Here is a 26,991-nt window from a genome sequence, read left to right on the forward strand (position 1 = left end):
GGGCATGCTGGGACTACTAGTGCTGATAGGATATGCCGTTTTTGTTTTTCTTAAAGTTTATTGGCTGCTGTGGAAAATTCAGTAAAGAAAGAGAAGCATAATCTTCTTTAATAGACTAGTTAGCTAGAAAAATGTTTGTTAACCTCCACTAGGTGGGCCATTTAGGAACTCTGTGATTTCAGTAAAGAGGGCTAAACTATCAAATGCAGAGATAACAGCTAGAAAAAAAAAGTATGTTATTTTAAACTGATATAGAAATCACACGCTGAGTAAATAAAGTTAAATTAATTTTACTTTAACCACCTACTAAATTATCGCAGTATTTTAAAATAAATAAAAACTACAATAATGTACAGTTTACCTCTGGGATTAAACCGTGCTATACTCTTTACACGGTGTTTTTACATACACGCAGTAAATATCTAAAATGGCCGTTGTCAGTTGATGCACTACGCCAGTTCGCGCAGCTCATCTCCCGACAACTTCCGCCCTGAACTACTGTAAGATGTAATGCCCGTAAACGTGGAAGCTGAGCCAGGAGACTGAAATATCTCTGTTTCTTTTGTCGGTGTTGTAAAGTGGCGTGTCAAAGCGAGGGCGGTGCAAGGAATGGTTCTGCCCACTAGAAGTTGCGCTTCCTGGTTTATCCCATTGGATGATCACACCACCACCGGCGCACTTGTAACACTTTAACCCCGGGCATTGTTGACCTACTGAACCTTCTCGCCGGCGGCGACGCAGACCGCGGGCTGCCAATGGCAGAGAATGAGGACCACCCTAGCGAGTGGACCCGGCTGGAGTCCGCCATCGTCAGTGGCATTCGACACTTCAGGGACCTCTACCTAATGAGTGTGAGGCGGAGGCGCAGCCAGGATGCATCGGTCGTGCAGGAGCGCACTGCCGGTGCAGAGCACACTAGCGGCTTGCAGAGCCTGCCGGTGAGTGCCCTTGCTCTTCAGGTTTTTATAACTCTTAGCAGTGAGAACTAATGACCATATTAAAAGATATCCGAGAAAGCGCTGCCACCCAAAGTCACATTATCATAACAATATACAAATAATTATAAATGAGTTAAAAACGCGTGACTTGCAAAGTAATAAGTCCGCGCCCTGATTTGTCCAGTGTTTGTGACAGTGTTCTGTCAACTGAAGCAGTCCATATATATGAGGACTCCCTGTGTAGCTAAAGTGCTTCATCTCGGGGAAGCTGTTATGCAGGTAGAAGAGATTTCAACAGTCACATTTAGTTCGGGTTCTAGACTTTCTCACTAGTAGTGTTTTCCCCGTTGTGGTTTAGGAGATATCCGTCGTTGTGACAGAACAACCCGTCCACCAATATCTAAATAAGGTAGGTCTTTTCAGGTTTTCAGTTAGCATAACCATTAGATAACAGTGAATAACTCACATGGAGCCCAATCCTGACATAAAATCACATCACATGACATTGTGTTCTTTTAAGAAGTTCACAATTAATGTGTAAAACTGTTCGCATAGTGAGGTTGTTTTCCGGTGTAAAACGGAATGTTGCCCCAAAATGTACGATTTACAGTGTGTGAATCTGTATATTGCAATGATGTGAGACTGCACTTGGTGTGACACTGGTGAGGGATACTGAGCTCCATAGGTTGTACAGTACCACAACTAAGGCATGATTTTTGACATGCCTGTAACAGATGTGTGTATGTGGAGAGACACTTTAGGGTGGATCCTGTGTCAGGAGATAGCAGTGAAAGTTGGAAGGGGCCGACTTGGGGGCGGTGGATTATGTTTAGAAATACAGAATTAGGCAAGCAAATAAACACATTTCTCAATGGTAACAATACTCTTGATAAAGATTGCTTCACGGAAGACCAGAGCAACATTGGAATGTGCAGGTGGGATGTGTCAGGAAGGCAGCTTCCTCTACTCACGTTCATTTGCAGTACTCCACCCGTGGCAGCCTACTCGGCATGGTGGAGGTGTTGTGGTTTCAAAAGCAAAGTTCCCACTTTGTGGTTCTTTAGGAATCTTACATTGTTTTGCATATCCTTCAAGCTTGTGAGCAGAGGCGGGATGTGCCATTGCTGCGTGAACTGGCCCTATCCCTCCTCTCACTGTCTTTAAACTCAACATACACGTTTAAAAAAAAAAAAATGGTACCATGTTATGCAAGCACATAAAAGCACATAAAAATACAGCATATCCACATTACATCAGCAGTACTGATCGGGTACAGGGAGGTCGGTGCAGAAGACCACCGTTGTCCAGGGTAAGTATGAGGGAGGAGGCGGGAGCGAAAGACCAGTGAGGCCACCGTTCGCCAGCCTCCAGACACTCCAATCCCTGGCAGCCTCAAAATACACGTTTGACGTCGTAGCCACAAGGCTTGTTCTAAATGAATCCCCGACTTCCTACACTGAGCATTGTTTTTTAAATGTTTTTCGCTGTAGGCGGAACAGTGACCCTTGGCCACATGAAAAGCTATTGTTCAAAATACCGAAATCTGTAGGACTGATAAAAAGTGATCGCCCGATGTCTTAATTGATAGGGTTGGAAAGTATGTTGTATGGAAAAGAGTCTGCTTGCCAATGAGTGCCCCACAACTTCCCTCAAAGTCGACCCTTAACATGACACCTTCTCTGCGTTTGCACCATTGCTGCTAAATGGCCCCATGTTATTTGCGACACCTTTGGCCAGTTCTGTCTTTTTGGCTAACACCTTTGTAGTGTAATTCACCCAGAGGGCAAATGATGAATAAGATATCTTTGTACATGGGATTCTGCCGATTATAAAGAGAAGACGAAATAACTCAACTGTAATAAATTATTACAGTTCAGCTCTGAAGTCTCAACTTCCTTCTGCCAGATCTAGCAGCAGAGGATAAAGACAGAGCAGGTCACGAATGATAATTAACACAGCTAAGAGCGAAAGACGAAAAGGTTGCTTTCCTTGCTTCTGGTCTGGTTTTCTACCTGTACAGTGACAACTAGAAAGTTGTTTATTTTTTGCACTTCTTAGTCAATTGTAGACAAGTTAGAATTTCTCTGCATGTTTTTACTCATTGCGAGCTACTGTGCACTTTTTTTTAAAAAACAACAAAAACTTACTTGTATTCAAATCCTAATATCTGATTGGAACTAATCTATCACAGCATCTTCAATGTATTTAATGTTGCACTAGAGATTTTTTGTATTCTTCATGTTTGCAAACACACTCCCCCTTTTATATGAAAGGACTACGTACCAAGGATTTGAGTGGTTTGTGGGAAAGGTGATAAAAGTACCTTCTGCCATACATAATACAGACACTGCAAGTCACCCCAGAGCTACATAACCTCATAATGGAACTTTACCTTTGGTGTTATTGCTCTATGCGGTTATGGTACCGATTTGTGCCCTGCAATATACCTGCAATGTTTGGCACTGCAATCTACGGGTGCTATGTCCCGTCAAATTGGTACTCATCCCGTTGGATTTTGCTTGTGGTAATTGTGCACCGAACTAATGACAAGATACCTTCAAAGTGTGGAGGACACCAACAGGCAGTTCTTCATATCTGAAAAGAAAGTGCTTCAGTCTTAAGGATCAGAAGCATTTGCTTTTTATAATTCAAAATTAGATTGTGAGGGTAGAGCTTCCCTTCCATAATGTATTTTTGTTTTGTTTTGTTGTAATGCCAGCGCATATAGGGTGTTGACATCACAACATATTAAAAGTGAAAATAGATTGGACTTTCTGGTTTCACTTTTGATCGGTGTGGGGGTGCAACTCTGCTCCCAAGCACTGATCAAACGGGGAATGGCAACGCTGGAAAAGAGGACATTGTCGCTGTCTATGCCTAATGGGTCTCTTCGTGGGAATCACACTGGACATCCAGTCCCCCAGCAGGGATCTGCTACACTAGACACCTTCCTGCCCACGGTGAATTAGTCTTTCTGCCCCTCAGGGAATATAGTGGATGTTTGCCCATGGGGGCAGAAAACTCACTACTCCCCAGGGAATGGTGTTTTTATTATCTCCTTTTGGGGGGCGCGGCCCCATATGACCTTGTTACAGACAGGGCAAGCTTTCTGCCCCCTGAGGGGTGGATAGGGGATGTTTGTCCCCCAATTTGTCACCCAGTAGGGGCATAAAGCACACAAGGCACCAGTGAATGTTGCTTTTACTATTTTCATTAGAGTAGGGAGCAGCCCACAAGAGTCTGTGCAGCCCCCACCCTGGGCATGCCAGTACTTCTGTCCCCAGGGGGACATACAAGGGGAGTTTGCCCCCAATATGTCTCTAGTGAATAGAATACCCTCTAGCTCATACAGGGGGAAAAAAGTTTTAAAAAAAGGAGTAGAGTGCCGACCATGCAGGCATCAGGCTGTGCTCCCACCCCAAAGTGAGCCCAACAGACTTTCTGTCCTCCCGCCCCAACCCTCCTGGGCTGAAAAAGCCCAATACACATTAGAGATAATTTTTTTGTTCTAGGAAACAAAAATATTGGGTGTGGGTTGGCCACTCTGGAACTGGGCCTATCCCCTATACCTCGAGACCCAATTGTCTTTTGGCATGCCTAGGGCACTGAGCATCCCCATGGCAAGCAAGAGAAAATTTGGATTTTGTTTTTGGTGCTGTTTTAACATATGGTGTTTTGCTTTCATTAATGACCGTGCTGACAAAAATCTCTGGAGTGCACTACTTAGTTCAAAGAAGACATTTATTATTACTTCACCACAAGGTTCCTAAAAAATGAAGGAGATTAGTAGGTCGAAAGCACACGTTTAAAAATAGTCACAGCAATGAAAGGAAAATATACCACAATGATTCTCAACTGCAATGCGCACAGCAAATATATGTGATTATATTATAGCATAATTTCAAAGCAAAGAATAAAGTAAAAATTGATCACCGTAGGGCCTGCAAAGCTCTTCATCTTTCTCTTGCCAGCAAGAAAATGACCCCATTCAATTGCGAGAAAGAGATATCCACCCTTACGGGACAAGTGTGTGTGTCAGGCATTCAACATCTAATCCTGACTGAGGTCATGAAAATTCCCTCGCTACTGAGCAGGGCCACCTTTTTTATATCTTAAACAACCACGAAAGAACCTTCTAGAAGGCCCCCTCCTCTCAGATGGAAATATTCAAACATGCTGGCTACTGTAGGTCAGAGTTGAAAGAAAAACGTTGAAAACTGGCCAGCCTTTCAAGGCTCTCCTTCCAAGGCCGACCTGTTCCCAGCACTGAAGAAAACAACAAATATGTGCTCTCTTATCTTGAACTGTTCTTGTTCGGTGAGGAAAAAATACCAAGAAACAAGCTTAGTTTACCATGTGGAAAAACAAAGCTCAACTGCAGTGTCTCAACTGCAATGTCTAACGCCATGATAAAGCCAATAGGCAGCTAAACTGAATACAAAATGTAATCTGCAACTGGTGAACACTGAACAACTAATATGCAAAGTGGTCAACACAAAGTCAGTGGTCAAACACATCTATTTGCACCTTCTGACCAATGAATTTGTATACTTTTCTCTTATTTAAAAAAAAAAAAAAACATCATAAGGAAATTAGGTTTGCATTGTACACAGCAACATAATACAATGATAAAAGCAATCACTGTAAAGCAGTGGAAGAGGATTAACGTATTGATCTTATAAACAGTTAAACCAGACACTCCTGCAATGAAAATACTGAAACTTATGTATTCTGAATAGGATAATAACTGATTGAATAGTGTCTCTAGGATAGCAAGTTGGTGTAGAATTAGATGGGAACATCATGAGTTCTAATCATGTAAAGGTACACAGTCCACCTGAAAGGTTTTCTGGAATGTAAATGAAAGTCAGATTTCCACATGAAAAACAGCCAGCTAATTGACAATTTTGCTTAATGAGACTGGCAGCTGTCATCAGATGATAACAAGCCATGGGTTAGTTCCAGTGGAAGAATGTAATTAAACAGGTTGACAGAACACCATGGTACTCTGTATTGTTCCCATGTAGAACTTGAATCAATGACGCACAATTTGCGCAAAATGGATCCATAGGGTTTGTACTTTAAAAGCAGCAGGAGCGTTGCACAAAGGTTATCAATCGGGTTTAGGTTGGGGGTGCGGTCCCTGCCCCGACCTCACACGCAAACGCCCGAAGGGAGACCACACAGCACACTCATATTCAGTGGTACGTCGTAGTAGGATCTGCAAAAGAAACAAGTATGACTTTTCTTGCAAATAACATTTGTCATCTGAAATGTGCTCTCCTTTTTCATTTCCTTGTTTTATAATCAGCAGGACGTTATTGGGGCCCTTTGCTATAATTACTGCAGGTTCTGGAGGGCCATTTGGGGATTCAACCCACACCTTAGCACTGAGGTTTTTATCTGCTGCACCACAGCTTCACTTTCCTAGCACTGTCAGAAGGGCTGGGGCAGTCCCCTTCCTTACCAAACCTCCAGACACTGCACTTATGACAAGTTGGGCAATTCTGTCTCCAATTTGAATACATAAGTAAACTTCTCCACTATTTAACAGAATAACTTTGATTTCTCCTTGGTAATCTGCATCAGTCCCTCCCCCTAAAACCTGAATGCCGTTAAGGGCCAGCACAGATCTGGGAGCAATCAATCCAAAATGCTCTGGGGGAATCTGTATTCCAACACCTGTTTCACACAACACTATATCTAGGGGTTTTAGTCTGTAAGCTTGTAAAGCATGTAAGTCAAGACCTGCAGATTCGGGTGTGGCTCTGTAAGGAGCTAACGCTCCAGGTTTTATTTCCCAGAATGTGGTGGTATTGGTGGCCACATTTGGTTTTATTTGTAAAGCTGGAGTTAACATTCGCATCAAAGGTGTGTCAGCATTTGTTAATGGTCTATTGTTAAAAATCTGAAGGGCTTCATTTAAATGCTCTCTCCAGTTTTTCAAAGTTTCATCAGATAATTTTCGCAGTTGAGCTTTCAGTAAACCATTCATTCTCTCAATCAGTCCTGGAGCCTGTGGATAATAAGGAATATGATATATCCACTCAATATTGTGCTGAGAACAGTAGTCTTGTACCAATTTGCCTTTGAAGTGTGATCCATTGTCACTCTGGATCTGGAGTGGTACCCCAGAGTATAACATTAACAAGTACAGAGTTCTGATAGTATTGTGCTGAGTAGCACGTTTGCAAGGGACGGCAATCAAGTATCCAGAATAAGTGTGCACTACGGTGCAGGTGTATTGACTCCCGCGACTAATGAGTAGTGGTCCAATGTAATCAATTTGCCATATCTGTCCTGGTAACTTTCCTCTCTCCAACTGTCCTTTGACTGTTTGTGGGACAGATCTCTGTTGTGTGTTTAGACAAATAGAACATTGCAAAATCACAGTTTTTATCAAATCTAGGGGAATGTGCATCCCTCTAATCTCTGCCCACCTGTAAGTGGCTTTTTCTCCCAGATGTCCACATTTCTGGTGCGCCCACTTAGCCATCCCCACCAAGTCAGAATTCTGGGTTGACACTTCTGCCTCTGAAATTTTGTCTTTGACGTCTGCAAGGGAATTGAACCAGCGTTCTAATGAGTCAATGGGACATTGAGCATCTATGACTTTACTCTGTTTTAACATTTCCCAAATTTCCTGCCACAACTCTTTGCTCCACATCTCCTTTGAATGAATGAACCAGTTATGTGCTTGCCATGTGGAAAGCCAGGTGGCTAATCCGTTGGTAGTGAACCAAGAATCAATGTAAAAATGACAAGTCTCAGGCGGCTCTTCCTTTAGAATCTGACACACAGTGTACAACTCTGCATATTGGCTACTTTTTCATTCTCCTGTGGTAGACAACGACTTTTCAGTAACTGGATTGTATGACACTGCTTTCCAATGTCTTTTAGTACCCACGTATTTGAATGAATCATTAGTAAAACAAACATGTTTTCTTTCCTCAGGGGACAACAATTCAAATGGTGCACTCCATTTCACAGGTGACTCTTTTACCTGTGGTACCTTCTGCACTCTCTCCTCATCCTGTACAGGGGCTTGTGACACCTGTTCATGTAGGGCTGCAGTGCCTGTCAGAACTACTCGAGCCCTGTCTTGTATGTACCAGATCCAGTGTATGATTCTAGCCCCGTGTGCATGTCCTGTACAGTGAGATTTAGGTGAACTCATCACCCACTGCATGATTGGTAGTTCAGATTTCAGAATTAAATTATAATTTAGTGTGATTTGCTCAGTATTCACTAGAGCCCAAAAACAAGTCAAAAGCTGTTTTTCAAAAGGAGTATACCGCTCCCCAAAGTCAGGTAGTTTTCTAGTCCAAAATCCTAGCGGCACCCTTGTCCTCCACTGTTTCTGCCACATACTCCAGTTTGCATACTGTCCCTGAACAGTTACATGTACTCTTGCACTGTACACAAGTCTGAAGTCTGTTGGATTATTTCATTTGCTAAATCAAAGGCACACAGCTGCTCTTCACTCCATTCAAACCAATGTTTTTTCCTAGTTACTTTGTACCAAAGGGTTAAGATGTTACTCAGATGAGGGTTATTCTGTTTCCAAAAATCAAACAATTTCATGAAACTTTGTGTCTCTTGCTTAGTGCAAAGAGTAAGACATTCCAAAATCTTTTGTTTTACCTGTAACAACATCTCTCTATGTTCTGAATTCCCAGAAACTGCACATTTTGCGACAATACCTGTGTCTTGTCTGAATTTATTGTACACATCGTACTCTGCAAAAGTGGTCTGAATATACCGGTAACATCGCCAACTTCTTGCTCAGTGTAATCTTTAAAAGAATGCATTTCAACTCCTGCCAAAAACTGTGGGCTGCTCTGCGCACAGAGAACTATGCTCTGCTCATGAGGCTCACACTGGCCCCCACCTTTTTTAACCTCCTAATTACTGGAATGTGAAAAGCCAGATTCTCCTGTAACAGCTTGGTAGATTTCAGCTTTATCTTGCAATAATTTGTTCTGGCTAATTTGCTCACGTAAATTCTTATTTTCATATTCTAACTATTTGCATCTCTCATGCATTTTTCTGTAAGCAGACAAAAGTATCAAAACCCTCCTGTCAAGAACAAAAGGGACATCATTCCTTTCAAAAAGCACCTTTTCTAAATATGAAAACACTTTAGTTTTATCCAAGTACCCATCCCAAAACTTAGAAAGTCCAGATAAACAATAAAACATGTTTGTCACTACACCATAAGGCAGTTTAATTTCACATGCATTTTCAAACATGGTTTGCTGTGCTTCCTTTAATTCTCTAAACAAAAAAAAAAATGTACACTTTTAAATCGTGCACTTCCAAACTCCAACACCTTTTTTTTTAAACTGACGATCTACGGCAAAATGTTTTGCTTTCACTAATGACCGAGCTGACAAAAATCTCTGGAATGCACGTCATAGTTCAAAGATGACATTTATTATTACTTCACCACGAGGTTCCTAATAAATGAAGGCGATTAGTTGGTTGCAATTACAAGTTTAAAAATAGTTACAGCAATGAAAGCAAAATATACCACAATGATTCTCTGCAATGTACGCAGCAAATAAATGTGATTATATTACTTCATAATCGCAAAGCAAAGAATAAAGTAAAAATTCATCACCGTAGGGCCTGCCAAGCTCTTCATCTTGCTCATGCCAGCAAGAAGATGACCCCATTCAACTGCGAGAAAGAGATATCCACCCTCACGGGACAAGTGTGTGTGTCAGGCATTCAGCGTCTAATCCTGCCGAGGTCATGGAAATTCCCTCGCTACTGAGCAGGGCCACCTCTTTTATATCTTAAACAACCATGAAAGAACCTTTTAGAAGGCCCCCTCCCCTCAGATGGAAATATTCAAACATGCTGGCTACTGTAGGTCAGAGTTGAAAGAAAAATGTTGAAAACTGGGCAGCCTTTCAAGGCTCTCCTTCCAAGGCCGACCTGTTCCCTGCACTGAAGAAAACACAAAATATGTGCTCTCTTATCATGAACTGTTCTTGTTCGGTGAGGAAAAAATACGAAGAAACAAGCTTAGTTTACCACGTGGAAAAACACAGCTCGTCTGCAGTGTCTCAACTGCAATGTCTAACGCCACGATAAAGCCAATAGGTAGCTAAACTGAATACAAAATGTAATCTGCAACTGGTGAACACTGAACAACTAATATGCAAAGTAGTGCAACACAGTCAGTGGTCAAACACATCTATTGTTACTACATATGGATTGGTATAGCAGGGGTATAACCAATTTTCTTCTTACTTGCCTTGCTTTTTTGCTGCACTGTGCACCATGGAGTACCGTTTTTATCTGGAGAATAGTAGAAAATTTGTTATTACCTATTGGATTTCACTGTCTTTTTGGCTTTTGAATGTAAGACAGTGTGCGATAAAGAACACATTTTGCAAAATGTCCTCTGAATCACATGACAGTATGGATATAACCAAATACAGAGGTGTACAAATAAGTGCTTCACAACTCGTTATCTTTTGCACATTTGGGAAATATGTAGTTTCCTCCATACCCTTTTTTCATTCTTCATATTTTAGCATATTAATTGTGACATGATTAGCACATTAAAAACCATTACAAGCTGCAGCTCAGTTTTTGGCACTGGGTATCGTGTTTTTGGAAAACCTACAAAACCTATTCATCCTTGCTTTGTAAGTCAGACATTGTGGCAAATAAATTACAGGTGAAAATGTTAGTCCCAATGGATATTTTTTTAAATGTTTGTTATGTCAATGATTAGTGTCCTCTGGAACAATCCAGGGATCTACAAAAATGACACACAGCTAAATTTAGATTTTGGTCTACTTTTCAGAAAAGTATAATCTCTGGGCTCACCCTTGGGTGTCACACTGTTTCCACCTCAGACTGGAAGTAGGTAGGAAAAAAACATACACTTTCTTAAGCAGGACATTTCCCTAATCTTCACCCCAAAAATCAGAAATCAGCTGTATTCTCAAACCTTTCTTGAAGAAATCCACAAACCCTGGCTAATGATAGTATCCCCAGGAAGACTGAAAAAAGTATCCAAATTTGTCAAGGATACGTGTTGTGAATTTTTTTTATGAAGGCGCAGGCATGAAGTGTCCTAAATATAAAAAAAAAAAAGAGCTTAGCTCTGGGCGTGGAAGATCCTTAGCAGCTAAAGGGTTAATGGGAATTAGTTGTTGTCTGGTTTCTATTACCCAGAAGAAGCAAGATGCTGAAAGCCATTCAACATTACAAACAGTGTCCACTAGTACATTTTGAGTGTATAATCAGATTTCCTCTTCACTTGGAAAGTAAACGATACACTGCCTTCACAACCACAGATGATTGTTGACAGTTCAAATGTATGCATTTTGGTTTGGCCTCCATAGTGTTTCAGAGGTTATTGTTCAAGTACCATATATAACATTTATGGTATTGCAAGTTGAGAAATGAGTGAAAATTATATTTTTCCATTTAGGAATTCCTTGGTTTATTTGGTAAATTGGCAAACACTGCACTGGCCGCACTTGTGTCCCAGAAAGGATTGAACGCCTCATAGATTGGTAAGTGTGTGGGATTCATAGGTGAACAGGAGGGCAGTCCGAAGCAGATGTTTAAATAGGAACCTCAAGTTCAAGGTCCCCTGCTGTCAGGATATGCTATTTTGTACACATTTAGGGCAATATGTACGAAAGCTTTTTCCCAAAGACACAGAATGGGTAAAATCCTTTGGTACATCTGACCCTTAGTTACAATATTAGATGCAGGGGAGAAGGCAGTGACACAAGCAATTCTCTTCAGTGGTTGTCTGTTTTGGTATTAGAGCGGTCTCTCAGGGGCAATACTAGACTCTTGTCATAGATTGGTTTACAAGTTCTTAAGGATAACCTCTTGACAACAATTTGATACACAAGATTGTAACTTCCTTGAAAAAATCTGGTTTATTTTTACAACTTTGTCTAACCCTGAGAAATTATTCTTAAGGAAGTGAGTCTTGGCATGATCTGGGATGGAAACTTTAATATGATCAGAGGATATTTCATTTGGTTGGTACCAAAACAAAGTCATGTAAAGGTGTTCATTATCAGATTTATTATTAGGTGAAGCAAAGATGTGTCTAAAATGTCTTAGTCCATCTTAAAGTTCAACCCCTTGCAGTGAAGATTAATCTGTTCAATAATTTTATTCAGAAATGACTGGGCACATTGCCATATTAAAACACATCATAAATATATCTCTTCCAAAGAAGGATATGGTGTTTGAGTGGATTCACAGATTGTAAAATGGTAGTGTACTGTAGGTTGTCCATGTTAAGAATCACAACATTGCTAGCAAAAATTGTTCCTGTAGATATCTCATTAATCTGTAAATAGACTTGATTATAAAATTGAAAAAAAAAAAAAAAAGAAGGGCTAGCCTTAAGAGAGAGAATATGAAAGGTATGGGGACTTGCTGAAGATGAGGGCAAGAATCAAGGAGGTTTTGGATAACAGAAAGCCCCTCAAGTAGAGGTATGTTAGTGTAAAGTGACTTAATATCCATGGTAATCAAGACGGAGGTTGATGAATCAAAAGGGGTACCTTCAATGATGTTAAAAAAGTCCATACTGTCTCCTATGTAACACTGAACAACAGGCTGGCGGTGCTTCCCAAGCCATTCCGACCGCAGCGGTACAGCCGCGGTCGGCCAGCCGGGGCCGGCGGTTTCCCGCCGGTTTTGCCCCGGCTGGGAGAATCCGCCAAGGCAGCGCTGCAAGCAGCGCTGCCATGGGGATTCTGACCCCCTTACTGCCAGCCTGTTTCTGGCGGTTTTCACCACCAGGAAGAGGCTGGCGGTTACGGGTGTCCTGGGGCCCCTGGGGGCCCCTGCGCTGCCCATGCCACTGGCATGGGCAGTGCAGGGGCCTCCTAACCGGGCCCCATGAAGCTTTTCACTGTCTGCTTAGCAGACAGTGAAAAGCGCGACGGGTGCAACTGCACCCGTCGCACCGCCGCAACACCCCCGGCTCCATTCGGAGCCGGCTCCTGTGTTGCGGCCCTCATTCCCGCCGGCCCAGCGGGAATGTTGGAATGGGGGCAGCGCGATTTTGGCCGCGTTGCGGCCAAATGGCGGTTCCCGCCTGGCGGGCGGCTACTGCCGCCCGCCAGACTTGGAATGACCCTCAAAGTGTTTTTATATTAAGAAGTCCACATATTGACCAATATGTTCTAGTATAGAGCAGCAGCAGAAACTGTAGGTCTGCCTGGTGGTGCTTGAGTGCTTTTACCAATTTTTGAAAGTGTTTTTAGAACTAAAGCTCTTGGATTTTTTTGTATTAAAGGTTTTTAATTAATTGTGTCTAAAACATCCAGTTTTCTTTGTATCTGTAGTCGGTTGTAAAATTTCCTCTTGGATTTCTTTTGTGGGGTTTACGTTAAGTTTCATATAGTGTTCACTGTTGGACAGGAGATTAACATTTCTTGTTTATTCTCTTTTATGTCTTGTACGATTATACCTCCTTCTTTGTCTGCTGATTTAATGACAAGAGAGGACATTGTCTTAAATGTTTCAGCTGTTGTTCTTTCTTGTCCAGAGATATTGGAAGGAATATGGTGGGGGTTTGTGTTAGAACCCGGAGATCTTTCTAAACCAATTTCTCATAACAGGGATGGAGATGAAATTGTTAGGGGGAACATGTAGATGGGGGTCTTAGGCCTATGGTATCTTTAGTCGAGGGAATGATCCTTGAAAAAGACCCAAAGCCTGATTTTCGCAAATAATTTTAGTATCCATTTTGTAGTTCTAAGAAGTCAGTTCTTTTAGTCAGCATGAAAATTGAGTAGAGAGATCTCTCTAGATGACATACCATGGTTTTGTAAGTTTAAGGTGGGTGACTCCTGGCCCCTAACTAGGACATACCTGTGCCTGATCTTCTGACCAGGCAAGGCTGTTTCTTACCCCACCCCAGTGCATGTGAGACTCCCTGCTTTGCTATCCTGCTGCTTTCCGCTGTTGCACTTTCCCCACTCGTCTTCTGGTCTTTTCATTGCAGTTTAAAAAAAATAAGTTTGCCTTGTTTTCTTCCTCTGTCTTTGCCCTCTTTTTTGGTCATACCTGTTTGCCGTGTTTATTGTCTCTGGTTTCTATCATCTCACTGTTTATGTTTCTTTATTGCTCATTTCTTTCACCCTCTCACTGTGCCCCTTTTCACTCCTTGTCATTCCTCTCCTTACTCGCTCATGCTTTTCACTCTCATCTTTATCACTTGTAACTCTTGTTTTTCTCTCCTCATCTGTTTTCTTATAGTGTTATTGCTCTTCTTGTACCTTTTTCCGCTCTTTCTTTGTGCCCATTTTGCTCTCTCATGCTTTCGTGTTTGGGGGAATTTTTTGAATTTTGGCCTTGTATCTCCACTGTATAGTTGCAGTGGTTGAACCAAGTTGGCCGATATAGCCTTTGACTTTTTATTTGAAAGGTCCAAGTACATCATAGAGAATTTAAGCCTCAGTATCATTGTCTTCTTGGTGTAATTTGGAGGCCCTCATTGAAAAACAACTCAGTTATTGATAGCTTCCCATCAACAAATCTGCTTTGTGTGCCTTTTAAAGTACAAGAAACATGGAAACTACTTTTAGAATTCCATTTCTGCTTGACTTTACAAGTTTACGCACCTGAAATATGTAGCATATGTTAGATAAAACCTTTATTAGTGCTTCATATGAACTTTACGATAAATTTAGATGAACCTTCTCAAGTGATAACCTTTTATATTGCTGCAAATAGTCTGTCCCCCCAGAGCTGTAAAGATTGTGCAATTGAAGGTTTTGTTAATGTAAACTAGATATTTTCCACTCTTAGAAAACTGTATATATATTAGCAGCCATGTGATATTAATCACTATGAAATAATATGATTTGTTGAAGTATTTTAAATATACAATTATGTATCTAAAAATATTTTATGAGTTCCGATTACTAAACAATGGCAATCATTGACTGATGCAGGTGCTTCGATCACTCCCGAGATCATATCTGACCATTCCAGGTTCTGTGTAGTAGTGTTCTGTTTAAATGTATATTTTTCCATCACAAGTCTGAAACGTTATTTTCCTACTTTGTTTCAGGTCGATATGCAGCTGTATATCATGTCATTTGTTTCTCCCAGGGACCTCTGCCAATTGGGCTGTACAAGTCATTATTGGTACCTGATGGTCCGAGATCCAGTGTTGTGGAGGTATTTTCTCCTGCGAGATCTGCCCTCTTGGTCTTCTGTTGACTGGCATTCGTTACCAAGTGCAGATATTTTGAAGACCTCCTGTTCAGAGTCAAGTGATGGTACACTCCCTGATTACATGGAGGTGTAAGTTTGACAGTTCTCTTAAGCTGCACTTGTAGATGCATAATACTGCTTGATGTTCCCATACAGAACGATAGTAGTTTAGAATATTGTAATCCTGTACTGAGTCTCCTCTGGTAAGTGTCTTTTTAAAAAAATGTGTTCAAGTGTCACCCAAGTATTTTAATGATGGAAATGTGGACATTTTACCTTCCATGTCTGAAACAAAATAGTTGCCACGCCCAACAGTTGTCCACTTAAAGCTATGCTGTATGCAAAAATGTAGCAGTTTTTTGAAACGCAGTAATCTAAAAGTAACAACGAAAGAAAATGCCAGTACAGTAACCTACAAGACACTCTTGCCTATCATCTCTTACACAATTATTTTCATGACAGTGAGAAGAGGCTCATTGCCTCTAGGACAAACCTAATATGTTGATTATCTGGGATATTTGTCTCAAGATAAGAATGAGCTGAATGTCATAAAGGGATGTTAGAGCTGAGAGTATTGAAGATTAGAGAATCTAAAGGACCTTATTTAGTAATGGCATAGCACATTCAGATTCAATTTAGGCAGACTGGAAGCACCCAAAGCTGTTGGGAGGCATTCTTATTGAGGTGAGTAGTTCTAGTTGCTGTCACCGTGACAGATTAATGGTGAGACTTAAAAAATAGCTTGTAGGAAGCCACTTGCTTTCAAGTGTATTATCTTAAATCACCACTGGTGATCTTCATGTTTTCAGAGCCACCCATCCCATCTGAGTTTGCAAGCTTACCAGAACCAACCTGGGGCATACTCAGGATGTCCTTTTCTCAAGGATAAGGTCTCTTGCTTTTGAACACATACTCCTCTCTCTGGATATTTATTGCTTCGGCCTTGGGAAAAAATAAGCACATTTGTCTTTACTTTCTGGAACACCAAAGGCAATAGTGATGGTGTCTTTAGGTATATCAAGATTTTCTAGCCTCCACTATGTTTCAGTAAGATATTGTAGCAGAAAAGTTTATCCCTAATTACATTTTCTGAAATATTCTCTCTGCAGACTGCTCAGTTCCTTTGTGTATAGACAAGCCTCATGACGTCTCCACTTTTCTCAGTTATAACTTGAATTTTTTGAACCCCACATTGAAGTTAATAGTTTTGGGTTTTTCTCTTTTGGAAACGGTGATGCAGTCAAATCGGTGGCACGTCATGTGTGCAATTCAGTAAATTAACAATCTTTGTAGGTTAAGTGACGACCAACGCTGGTCGGCACAGATTAAGAAGAGTCTGACAGCACTTAGGCAAAGGTCTATAGTGATAGCTAAGAAAATAGCTAATACTTGTGAAGGGGAGATATCACCTGCCATCACCGTCTACAAAGCAGTGGCAGTAGCGGCCTCAATTTATGGTGCCGAGCTTTGGGGTCATACCAACTCTAGGTGTCTGACCACTGTAGAAAACCGGTTCATTCGAAACTTCCTAAAGTTGCCGATGAGCACCCCTCTCACTCCGCTCAGATTTGACTTAGCCCTAAATGAAATACACAATGAAATTGCATTAAGACCCCTAATGTATTGGATTAATCTTTGGACCTCAGAGGACCGGTCCACTCTCCATAAAGCACTAGATGAATTTCTTGCAAATGACAGCGTACTAAAGAAACCTTGGTTCAGACACATCAGAGACATGTGTAAATTTCTCAAAATGGAGGAGGTGTGGAGTGCTCCCCACAATTTGGCAAAGGAAACAAAGGAACGTGTAAAAAGGTGCTACTGGGAGAACATTCTGACCCAAATTTGGCTAAAAAATCATGGAAGTCTGACTTTGCAGTTCTTAGATCACAAATGCAGTCCCAAGTTTGAGGCCTATATGGATAATGTAAATCCTCCATATACCAAAACACTATTCATTAAATTTAGACTAGGGACTCTTCCGCTCAAGTCATTTACAGCGCAATGGAGACCGGAGGACTGCAATTCAATATACTGCCATCATTGTCAAAAGACAAAAGAGTCACTCGCGCACTTTGTTTTTCTGCCCTAGATATTTGGTACCTAGGAAAAAGTGGATTGCTCCATTATGTAGGGCAATTGGGATAAGGGAATGGAACACGGCATTACGACTCCTAACAACTGATACAAATGATAAAATAGTTTTTTCTGTGGTGGGATACCTGCGAAGTGCATGGTCAATAAGAACAAAAGAACTATTATAAATGTGTAAATTCAACACATTGGCTTTAGACTATATTCACTTAATATATCAGTTCTTAACCGGATGAACCTAAAACCTAAACGGTCTGGATTTTTAGTTTTAAAGAATAATGATGATCTGTATGTTTTATAAATCTGTGACCTCACTATTTATCTAGGGTTCTTAAAAAAGTAAATTATGCAATTTTCCCCTTCTATCCCAGATAACAGAGACAAATGATAAAATTGGTCACTCAGCGGCAAGGTTCAAGGTTCTTGTAAAATACATAGGAGACACGAACTAGAACTCTGATAATCATGTGCTTCTAATAATTTGGTTTTAGATTATATTTAATTAGTTTGATAAATTGTAATTAATTGAAGCTAAATTTTAACGACCTAATAATTTTACACGTCTTGAGATTTTGTAAAAACAAAAATGTTTAAAAACAATGTTGTCTATACATTCTAATTTTTTTTAAAGTGCTATGTTTCTTAATCATGTTATGTCTTGTATTGTCTACTTTCATGGCTTATAGCCGAAATAAAGTTATATATGATGATGATGATGATGAACAATCTTTGTAGGCTTTCCCAGGGAGGAATGTGATGTGACCTACTGCATTACATAGGGTATACGTATAGGCAGTCAGCTTTATTTAATCTCTAAAGTTTACTGACAACTGCTTTTTTGCCAACCAGTTATAAGGTTTCAAGATTAAAAGAAATACTTTTTCATCAGTCTAGTCCAAAACCATCTAAACCTATCTCTGAATAATGATTTTAGATGAAACTCTTGTAAAATATTTATTGAATGATTGACGACATTTGTTACAAAATACTGTTTATAGTATAAGTAAACTGAGTGCAGTGAAATTTTGACTTTCTCAAATGCTTGGAAAAAGTTAAAAGGTAAGGGTTTGATTTTATGATTAGACAAAATTCATTGTCATAAAAAAGGATATACGTAACTGTCTACATATACTGAGTAAAGAGTAGTGTTCTTTCTGGAATTATTAACTGCAACCAATTGATTCAATTGTAAGTACCAAATTAACCAAGTTCATACATTTAACAAAGTAGGTAACAAAAACACTGTCCATGGTTTTAAAGGAGTGCAGTATTTCTGCTTTGCAAGATCGTATGCCCAGTTTCTTTAAATGACAACTGTCTGTACATTGCAGCTAGTACTAGGCAGCAATATACAATTTATGCTATTTTTTTTTGTGGTAAATGCAAAGCCTGTGTGCTAATTTTCTCCTCTTATTTTTCCACGCATGTGTAACTTCTACATCAAAATTCCAAATAGAACACACAGATGTTTTAACCTTAATTGCCTAGAAATAAAAGCAGCACGATTTGAGGACAAGTTGATTGGTTGCATATATTTATTTATACAAAAAGAGTGATTTCTTGTGGCAAATTTTCACGTGTCTCTGACAGGGGATTTGGTTGAGATGTATTTCTTTAACAGTTTTTTAAAGCTAAAGTTTTAAATGTCTTGGTACCATGGAGTGACTATTTCCAGCCCTTTTAAAAAGTTTGCTATTGCTGAGTGCCATGGTGTTTTTCCTTGTACGGTTAGAATCTTGAATTCTGTTCATAGGATGCCTACAGATTCCAACAACTGCATCTACTTTCCAAGCAGTGGCACTTCCATTTTGTATACCAAAGATAGAATTTTGGTTTTCTCATAATTAATTTTCAGTTAGTTTTGATTGCGGTAGCAAAATAGGTCAGTGCTGGTATAGTGAGGGAAGACAATGGCCCTAATTACGAGGCTGGCAGACCTGACACCGCCAGCCTTGCTGTGGCCGTCCTTGTGCCACAGAGCGGGCGGTAAAGACCACCACATTAAGAGTTGTTGGGCTTGACAGACACCAAGCCTCCACAACCCCGTCTGGCCCCCGGGAGCGGTTGCACTGCCGCGGCTGGTGGTGAGCACCTCCAACTTGGCAGCAGGCCTCAGCCTGCTGGCCGCATTACAAGGCTCCAAACCACCAGGCTTTCCATGGTGATCACCCCACCACGAAAACCCTGGCAGTCACGCACCTGGCGACAGGAATCTTCATTCCTGTCGGCGACACACACATGCAGACATGTCCCCATACATGCACACATCTCCCCCCACACATCCACACAGTCACAAACACTCCCCCCACCCTTTCACGCATGCATGCATTCACATACACACCCATGCAGCATACGCATACATGCACTCAGACATCCCCACTCACTTTCATTCATCAACAGACACCGTCATACATGCACTTTCATCAACACCGACACCCCTATACATGCACACATACACATTCACTCGCATATGTGCACGCATTCACCACCCCCATCCGCAGACATGCACCCATACACACTCAGGGACCTTAATCCCCCCGCCCTCCCCCTGCGAACACCCACTTACCTTTTCCGTCGAGGGCGATGTCCGGGAGGGGATGGGTCCTGGTGGCCTTGCATCACCAGCACCACCACGCCGGCAGAACTCCGCCAAGCCATATTGTGGCTTTTAATATGGTGGGCGGAGTCCTGCTGCTGTGGCAGTGCTGGCGATGCACTGGCCTCTGCACCGCAGACCGCCAGCACGACTGCTGGGGACTTTTCACCACAAAGATGGCGGACGGCTGCCAGCACTCGCAATATGGGGGTCTGGTGGCGGGTTTGGCTTTGGCTGTCAGTCAAATTGACCGCCAAAGTCAAAATGATGGCCTTTGTTGTCTGCAAATTGGATAACAATTATTTCCTGTCCATTGAGTTTGAGTAGCCAGGCTCTTCAGCTTTTTGTTCATGAATATCTAAATATCTGATGAATAGAAGATGAGAAATGTTGGTGCAAGGGCACTGCTGGTTTAGTCTTTTATTTGTTGATATTTTGTGCATCAGTCTGGTGTTATCTAGTTGAACGTGAATCCAATTAAGTGGATAGATGCTCATAATGGCTTTCAGCAGTTTCTCTTGAAGACCCCACTGTCTGTGCCCAGAGGATCTATAACTAGATTGAACGCCGTGTTAAAACCTATGAAGCAAGCATGCAATTAGCTCGGTGCCTGTTCAGCTTTGTGAACTAAAAGGCTTAATCCTGTAAGGTTCTCTTGTGTAGTGCAATTTCCTTGGGATTATGTTTGGAACCACAGGATTGTGTTTTTTTTCTTGTGCCCCAGATTTTAGATCTCCTAAAAGAAAGATGCATACTACTTGGATGCTATAGCCAATAATGCACTTAATCTATAATTGGATGTGCCCTGTTTATTATCTTCGTTATAAAGTGTATAGAGATGGACTCCTTCCTTGATGAATGAACAAAACCTGTATTGTATCAAGTAGTAAAACAATTTCCATTCACGTTCTGTGAACATATTCGGATCTGCCAGATTGTTTTAAGCTCAATCTCACTTCTACCCATGCTAAGAGCTCAAGTTTTATAGGCTGGTTTGGAATAACCCAACAGTCCTCATGTTTTTCCCCTGCAAAGTGGCAGGTAGTCAGGACCAGTCCTTTTATTGTGCAGGCGATGTCTTTGTATAGCAGTGGAGATTGCTCGGCATTATCAGTTTGGAGTTGACTTTAAACTTTTACTCTAGACCAGTGGTTCCCAACCTTTTGACTTCTGTGGACTCCCACTTTATCATTACTGGAATTCGGGGACCCCCACTGAATCCTTATCGAAATTCGGGGACCCCCCCAATGAGTCATTACTGAAAGCTGGGGACCTAATCTGTTAATATTATTTAATTTTCTAAGCAGTCGCGGACCCCCTGAGGAGGCTTTGTAGACCCCCAGGTGCCCCAGGACCACAGGTTAGGAACCACTGCTCTAGACCTTTTGTTCTCTTGAGAATTGTTGAGTTTTTCTCATTTGATGTTTGATTTCTACCTTCCTTTGGATGGCTCATAAAATTTCACATCAAATAATTGGTAGTTACTGACGTGTTGCAATCCTTCATGTATGTCGGCGATTTAAATACTTCAACTCTCTAGCAGTTGGCACAGGTTTTTTGAAGATACCTGGATATAGTTCTCATTCTGCGAGGGACAATGAGAGGCCACAACTCTCAAATAATATTTTGTTAGCAGTATGATTTTGAAATTCCTTTTATGTCCTCAATGTCAATTCTGTTCTCCATTGTGAACTGGCAGAATGAAAACAGTTGGAACAGAATCTTTGGTAAATTAATTTGGTTCCTGAAAGACTATAACAATTTTAATGTATCTTGAGGACCTCTAGACGTTTAACAAGAGTCCAATATACTGTTGCATTTTACAATTGTGGCCAGTGTGGATATTGTTATGAACTCTAAATTGTGTTTTTTGCTACTGATAACTTCCGCTGAGTATAAATGTTCTGTAGGCAAATTAGTTCCAGATGTTTGTGTGGGGGTGATGTAGCAAGGGGGTGTGGAATAATGATCTTCATTACTTCATCCAGACTTGGGCTTGTTTTAATGTCTGCTCTACCTTTTACTCCCTGAATGAACTACCATCTTGTTTGATGATTTATCATCATAAGATCTTTGCAAGAAAGGGCTTAACCCCTTATTTTTAAGGAGAAGTCACTAACCTTCATTTGACTATTATCATTGCTCAATACCTTTTTTTTGATGGTGCATTACTTTCTTGCAAATATGTTGTATTTAGTTTGATGGTTCCACTAGCCCCGGTGGCTAATTTTAGAATTGCAGGCTGTTTGGAAAATATTGGATAATTTGCAGGTTGGTTTAATGTTTTTTGATCTTTGCTTTAGAAATTCTCCTGGGTTCCAAAGTTCTTGTTTAATCTTTTTTTTTTTTTTCAGGGAAAGGAAATGAAGCTATTGTTGTCATTATCATTATTTTCTTTTCTTGAATCAATAGATAGCTTCAGTTGCTGTTGATTTGTCATTCTCCTTTTAATTCTTCTATTCTATCCTTGTGTTTACTCAGTTTGACTACTACAAGGTTATTGTTGTCATTAAAGTAATGAAGCCATTCATTTTGTATACCTTTCCATTCTCCATTTAAATTCATGACCTTTTATGTTCTCTCAGAACTACTCTGTGATAATGCCATATTAAGAGGAGTCCACTAGCAAAGACACTTTTTTGGGGTTTAAAATTCAAATCGATGTGCATCACCTATTTAAATCAGGTGCATGCTGAAGTGCATTTTCCCTCCTCGTAACACATTGAAACCACACCACTGTGCCCTAACCTTACTGCTAATAAGTGGATGGTATGGGAAAAAATAGTCTTAAAACTCGACAGTGTGTGTGCGCTGCCAGTGATTGTGTGGAATACGACCTATTATAAGGAAACGTAAACAAGTGGGTTTGATGTAGCTATTTGTCTAGGCAGAGACAGCTTGTGCTCATTGTTACTGTTCAGTTTTTTTTAATTGTTTTACCATATTGCCATTCTTAAATTATATTTACCTTTTAAATGAATATTGAGAAACTTGTTTTTGTTTTGAGCTGCATAGACTTTCCTGCTACTTGTATTCTAAGAACCTGAGGAATGGAAAGCTTTACTTGTGCTTGATAACGTTAACTTTGAATAAATTAACTTTTATATCAAATTGAGGCATGTTCTTAAGACAACTTTTATTGAACTAGAAAATAGTTATCGCTTACTGGTAAGCATGGTTTTATTTTTGTTTAGGTTTGTTTTTCCTTCTATGACTCCCTAGTTTAAAATCTGCTACCCTGGGAAGAGGAGACAACTAAAAATGATGTGGCTAGTACCTCAGTCTTTCAGTCAACCATTTTATCCTGGAATTTTTCATGTATGCCATTTCGCTGATCTTTAATCTTTGTAGAGAACGATGGGTTACCCCCAGTAGTAAGGTTAATTATCATTGAGAGTAGTGAAATACCACCAGTATTGAGTGGTAGCAAAAGGGTCAAGCAGTAGCTGTCACCCTGGAAAAAATGGAGCAGTGTTCCAAACAGGAAACATAAGAGGTATCTTTGGCATTCTGTGATGTATAGTGTATGATGACAATGCAACTAGGGGATCCACCTCAGAAGTCTGCTGGAATAAAAAAAAAATATATATTTTGCACAATGTCCTGATTACTTGCATCGTTTTCCCAAAGAATCGATAATTGGGACATAAATTGGATAGGTAAGCGCAGCACTTCTTCACCTAAAGAAGTTTAAACTGCTGACCTTCAGTCTAAATCTGATAAATTTTCTAGGTCATCCTCTAGCACACAACCCAGAGTTCAGTTTCTAGACACCCCGGCACTAAGGACTTTGTCAGTGTGCCAACCTGCAACAGAAGGACATTTGTGCTGCAGCCAGCCCATTGAGCAATATCTGAGTGAGATGTGTTTGTAGCAGTCAATCGCTTGAGAAATCACAGGGAGAGTTAATGGAATCCATAATCTTTAATAGGGAAAAGCACACTCAAGAACACTAGGGAACTAAGGATACATTTTGAACATTTAGTTTAAAATCAAAATACTATCATGGTTCACACAATATAAATTGTAACTACAATAAACATAAAAGAGAACAGTAGCTGCAATGTGTATCAAAATCAGAAAATATTCCAACATTTTTGCTGTGTAACTCTATATCTATCCCAACATCATTCTTCAAGACACTAAGCTAATCTTAGTATCAAAAAGAAAGCCTTATTTTAGTTTAAGATGGTCCAAACCTGCCTTCCTGTATTAACAACAAGACTTTACATTCAGTATAATGGCAGAGTATTTGTTCTCTTGTGCTGAAATATGGGCTGATAAGTGAAGGCTGAATGCCTCCCTGTTAGCCTTCAGACAAAGTAGGTGATGTAATTCTGCATGGCCTGTCTAGTCTGGGTCGCCTGGCACAAAGTTACTCATTAACCCTTCATAGCCTGTGGTTAGCTTTTATAACATTATTTAGTCCTTGGCTCTTCCTGGATAAACAGTTAACAGAACTTGTGCTGGTGCCCTTTTACCTGTTTTCATTTTGCAAGACTCTGGTCTTTGTACAATAACAGAGGAGACATGTTCTGAGATTTCCCTGAAACTTGTTCACAACTCAAACCATTATGTAGCACATAACCAAACTCTCATTAAATACTGTGACTATATTGAAGCACACTTGATTATCATTTTCGAAAGAAAAATGAGAAAACTCTGACAGTAGAAAGAGGGTTGGACACATCCAGGCTTTGTTGCAACGTTGGAGTAAGTTAATTGTAAAATAAAACCAAGTAAAGGAGCAACAGTGTAATGAATTAAGTTATCGCCTGTTTTGAGCGGCTTCCTCCCAGTTGACTCGGTCTCACTAGTACAGAATCCATGACTTCATGCCTGACATGGATGCAGAAAAGGTCCGAACAAATGTATAGCCAGAGCACAGCATCAACCATAAGCCCAGGGCATAATGCACATTCCTTTTTACACAAAATAATTGAACAAGAGTACGCAAGTAATATGACATCTTACAGACCACAAGCCTTGGCAAAGCCAGTAGGTAGTGTCTATGTGAGAGCTGTTGGCTTTGCCAGTGTGTTTTAGCTGTGTTGCACACTACAGTGGTTGCTGTTCAGCATGGCTAAAGGAGTGTGGAGTATAGTGGAGTGGCCTGGAATGATGTACGGTGTGGTGACGAATGGAGTGGTTTAAAGTGGTATGTGCCAGTTAGAAGCTGCTGTCCTTTCTCTGTATGTTTTAAATTTAAAAAGATGAAACAAAAATGCTTCATGTGCGTGCGTGATATTTAAATAAGTGAAATCCAAAACTGACTGGAGCGAGACCGGCCACAAAATGAAACCTGTCGCTGACCAATGAATACAAACGTGAGAGTGATGATAAATAATGGTAAGTAAAGGCGTTGGGTCCAAGATAAAATAGATCTCTAGACGCATTGTTTCAGGCAAGACAGTCTGTGACTGCTTGGAAAATTAAATAATACTAACCGATTAATCACATGTTAGAAATGTCCAAGCAAGGACCCTCACTCTAGTCCGGGTAAAGGAGAATCAAACACGGTTAATATCCGCTCCCCCCCCTTGGTAGCTAGGCACGAGTAGGCAGGATTAACTTCAGAGATAATGTGTTAAGTATTTGTACAAAACACATCCAGTAATACAGTGAACCACTACGAAAAGAAATAACCCAAGTGTAGAAAAGTAGTTATTTTATCTAAAAAAACAAGACCAAATACGATAAAAATCCACAATACATAGGCAAAAATATTAATTTAGCACTTAAAAGCACAAAAATAGTGTCCAGTGGCACAAATGCTGCAAGTTGGTATTAAGCGTCGTCATGACTGAATCGTTTCCTTCAGTGCAATACCGGTGGTTTCGTTTACGGAGTCGCTTGACACCCTCACCCTATTCCCCCCAGGTACAGTACCTTAGCAAACAAGTAGAAAAAAGGCCGGTCCATGGAGTCTGGGAGTGAGGCGTCGCTAGATCCGAAGCGGCATTGGTTCCGGTGCTGCGGGGCAGAAGGGCAGAGGTGTCGCGCAGTCGCATCTGGCCCTTACTGCAGAGTGGTGGAGGTGACGTGGCGTCAGTTGCAAAGTCTGTTCCAGCAGGCACAAAGTCCGGGGAAGTCACGATGATGCGGGGCAACCTTGCGGGGTCGCAATGACGTCACAGGGCCGCAGGTTCTGCGATGGTGTCGGATGTCATGGACGTTGGACTAAAGACACTCTGAAGTCAGCGAAATCGGACAGGATCAGTGGCTGCAGCGATACGAAGCCTCCAGGGTTGTCGGGGTCATTGCACCTCTGCGAGGTCCATGGCCTCAGGGCAGGCGGTGTCACGTTTCCGGCCAGAGGTGTCCTTTACTAAGTTGCACGGCATTGTTGCACAGGTGGGGCCCAGGAACTGGAATGGCACCCTCTGGCAAGCTAGAGTTCACAGAAAGCAGAACTGGGTGGTGAAGCCTTTGCTGTCCCTTAGGCTTCAAAACAGGAGGCAAGCTCTACTCCAAGCCCTTAAAGATACTTCTCAAGCAGGAATGCAAAACAAAGTCCAGTCTCTGTCCCCTTGCACAGGCAAAAGCAGCAACTGCAGGATAACCCAACACAGCACAGTCACAGTCCAGGGCAACACTTCTCCTCAGCTCTCCAGGCAGAGGTTCCTCTTGAATCCTTGAAGTAATCTGATTTGCAGGGGTTTTGGGTCCAATGCTTATACCCCATTCTGCCTTTGAAGTTGGTAAGCTTCAAATCAGTCTCTCTTGTTTGCAAGATCCTACCTTTCCCAGACCAGGCCCCAGACACACATCAGGCCCCTGACACACATCAGGCGGTTGGAGACTGCATTGCGTGAGGGCAGGCACAACCCTTTCAGGTGTGAGTGACCACTCCTTCTTCCCCTCCTAGCACAGATGGTTCATCCTGATATGCAGGCTACACCCCAGCTCCCTTTGTGTCACTGTCTAGAGGAGAGGTGCTAACAGCCCAACTGTCAAACTAACCGAGACAGGGAATCCACAAACAGGCAGAGTCACAGAATGGTTTAAGCAAGAAAATGCCTACTTTGTAAAAGTGGCATTTTTAAATTCACAATCTCAAAACCAACTTCACTAAAAGATGTCTTTTTAAATTGAGCTCATAGACCCCAAACTCCACATTTCTATCTGCTCTCGAAA

General features: G+C 41.1%; 1 protein-coding gene across 2 annotated transcripts in view; it reads left to right on the forward strand.

Annotated features, from left to right (window-relative positions):
• Nucleotides 1-514: 514 nt before the first annotated feature.
• Nucleotides 515-26,991, forward strand: part of FBXO4 (F-box protein 4) — a 97,698-nt gene continuing 71,221 nt past the window's right edge. The window contains exons 1-2 of one of the 2 annotated variants that reach the window (XM_069221461.1): nt 515-938; nt 15,019-15,254. In XM_069221461.1, coding sequence (XP_069077562.1) covers nt 756-938; nt 15,019-15,254 — 419 coding nt within the window. In that variant the 5' untranslated portion in view covers nt 515-755. Of the gene's footprint in view, nt 939-11,422; nt 11,480-15,018; nt 15,255-26,991 lie in introns of those variants that run through there. The other variant, XM_069221468.1, reaches the window with a different exon arrangement.

The sequence above is a fragment of the Pleurodeles waltl genome, chromosome 1_1, assembly GCF_031143425.1.
Source record: "Pleurodeles waltl isolate 20211129_DDA chromosome 1_1, aPleWal1.hap1.20221129, whole genome shotgun sequence".
NCBI classification, from domain to species: Eukaryota; Metazoa; Chordata; class Amphibia; order Caudata; family Salamandridae; genus Pleurodeles; species Pleurodeles waltl.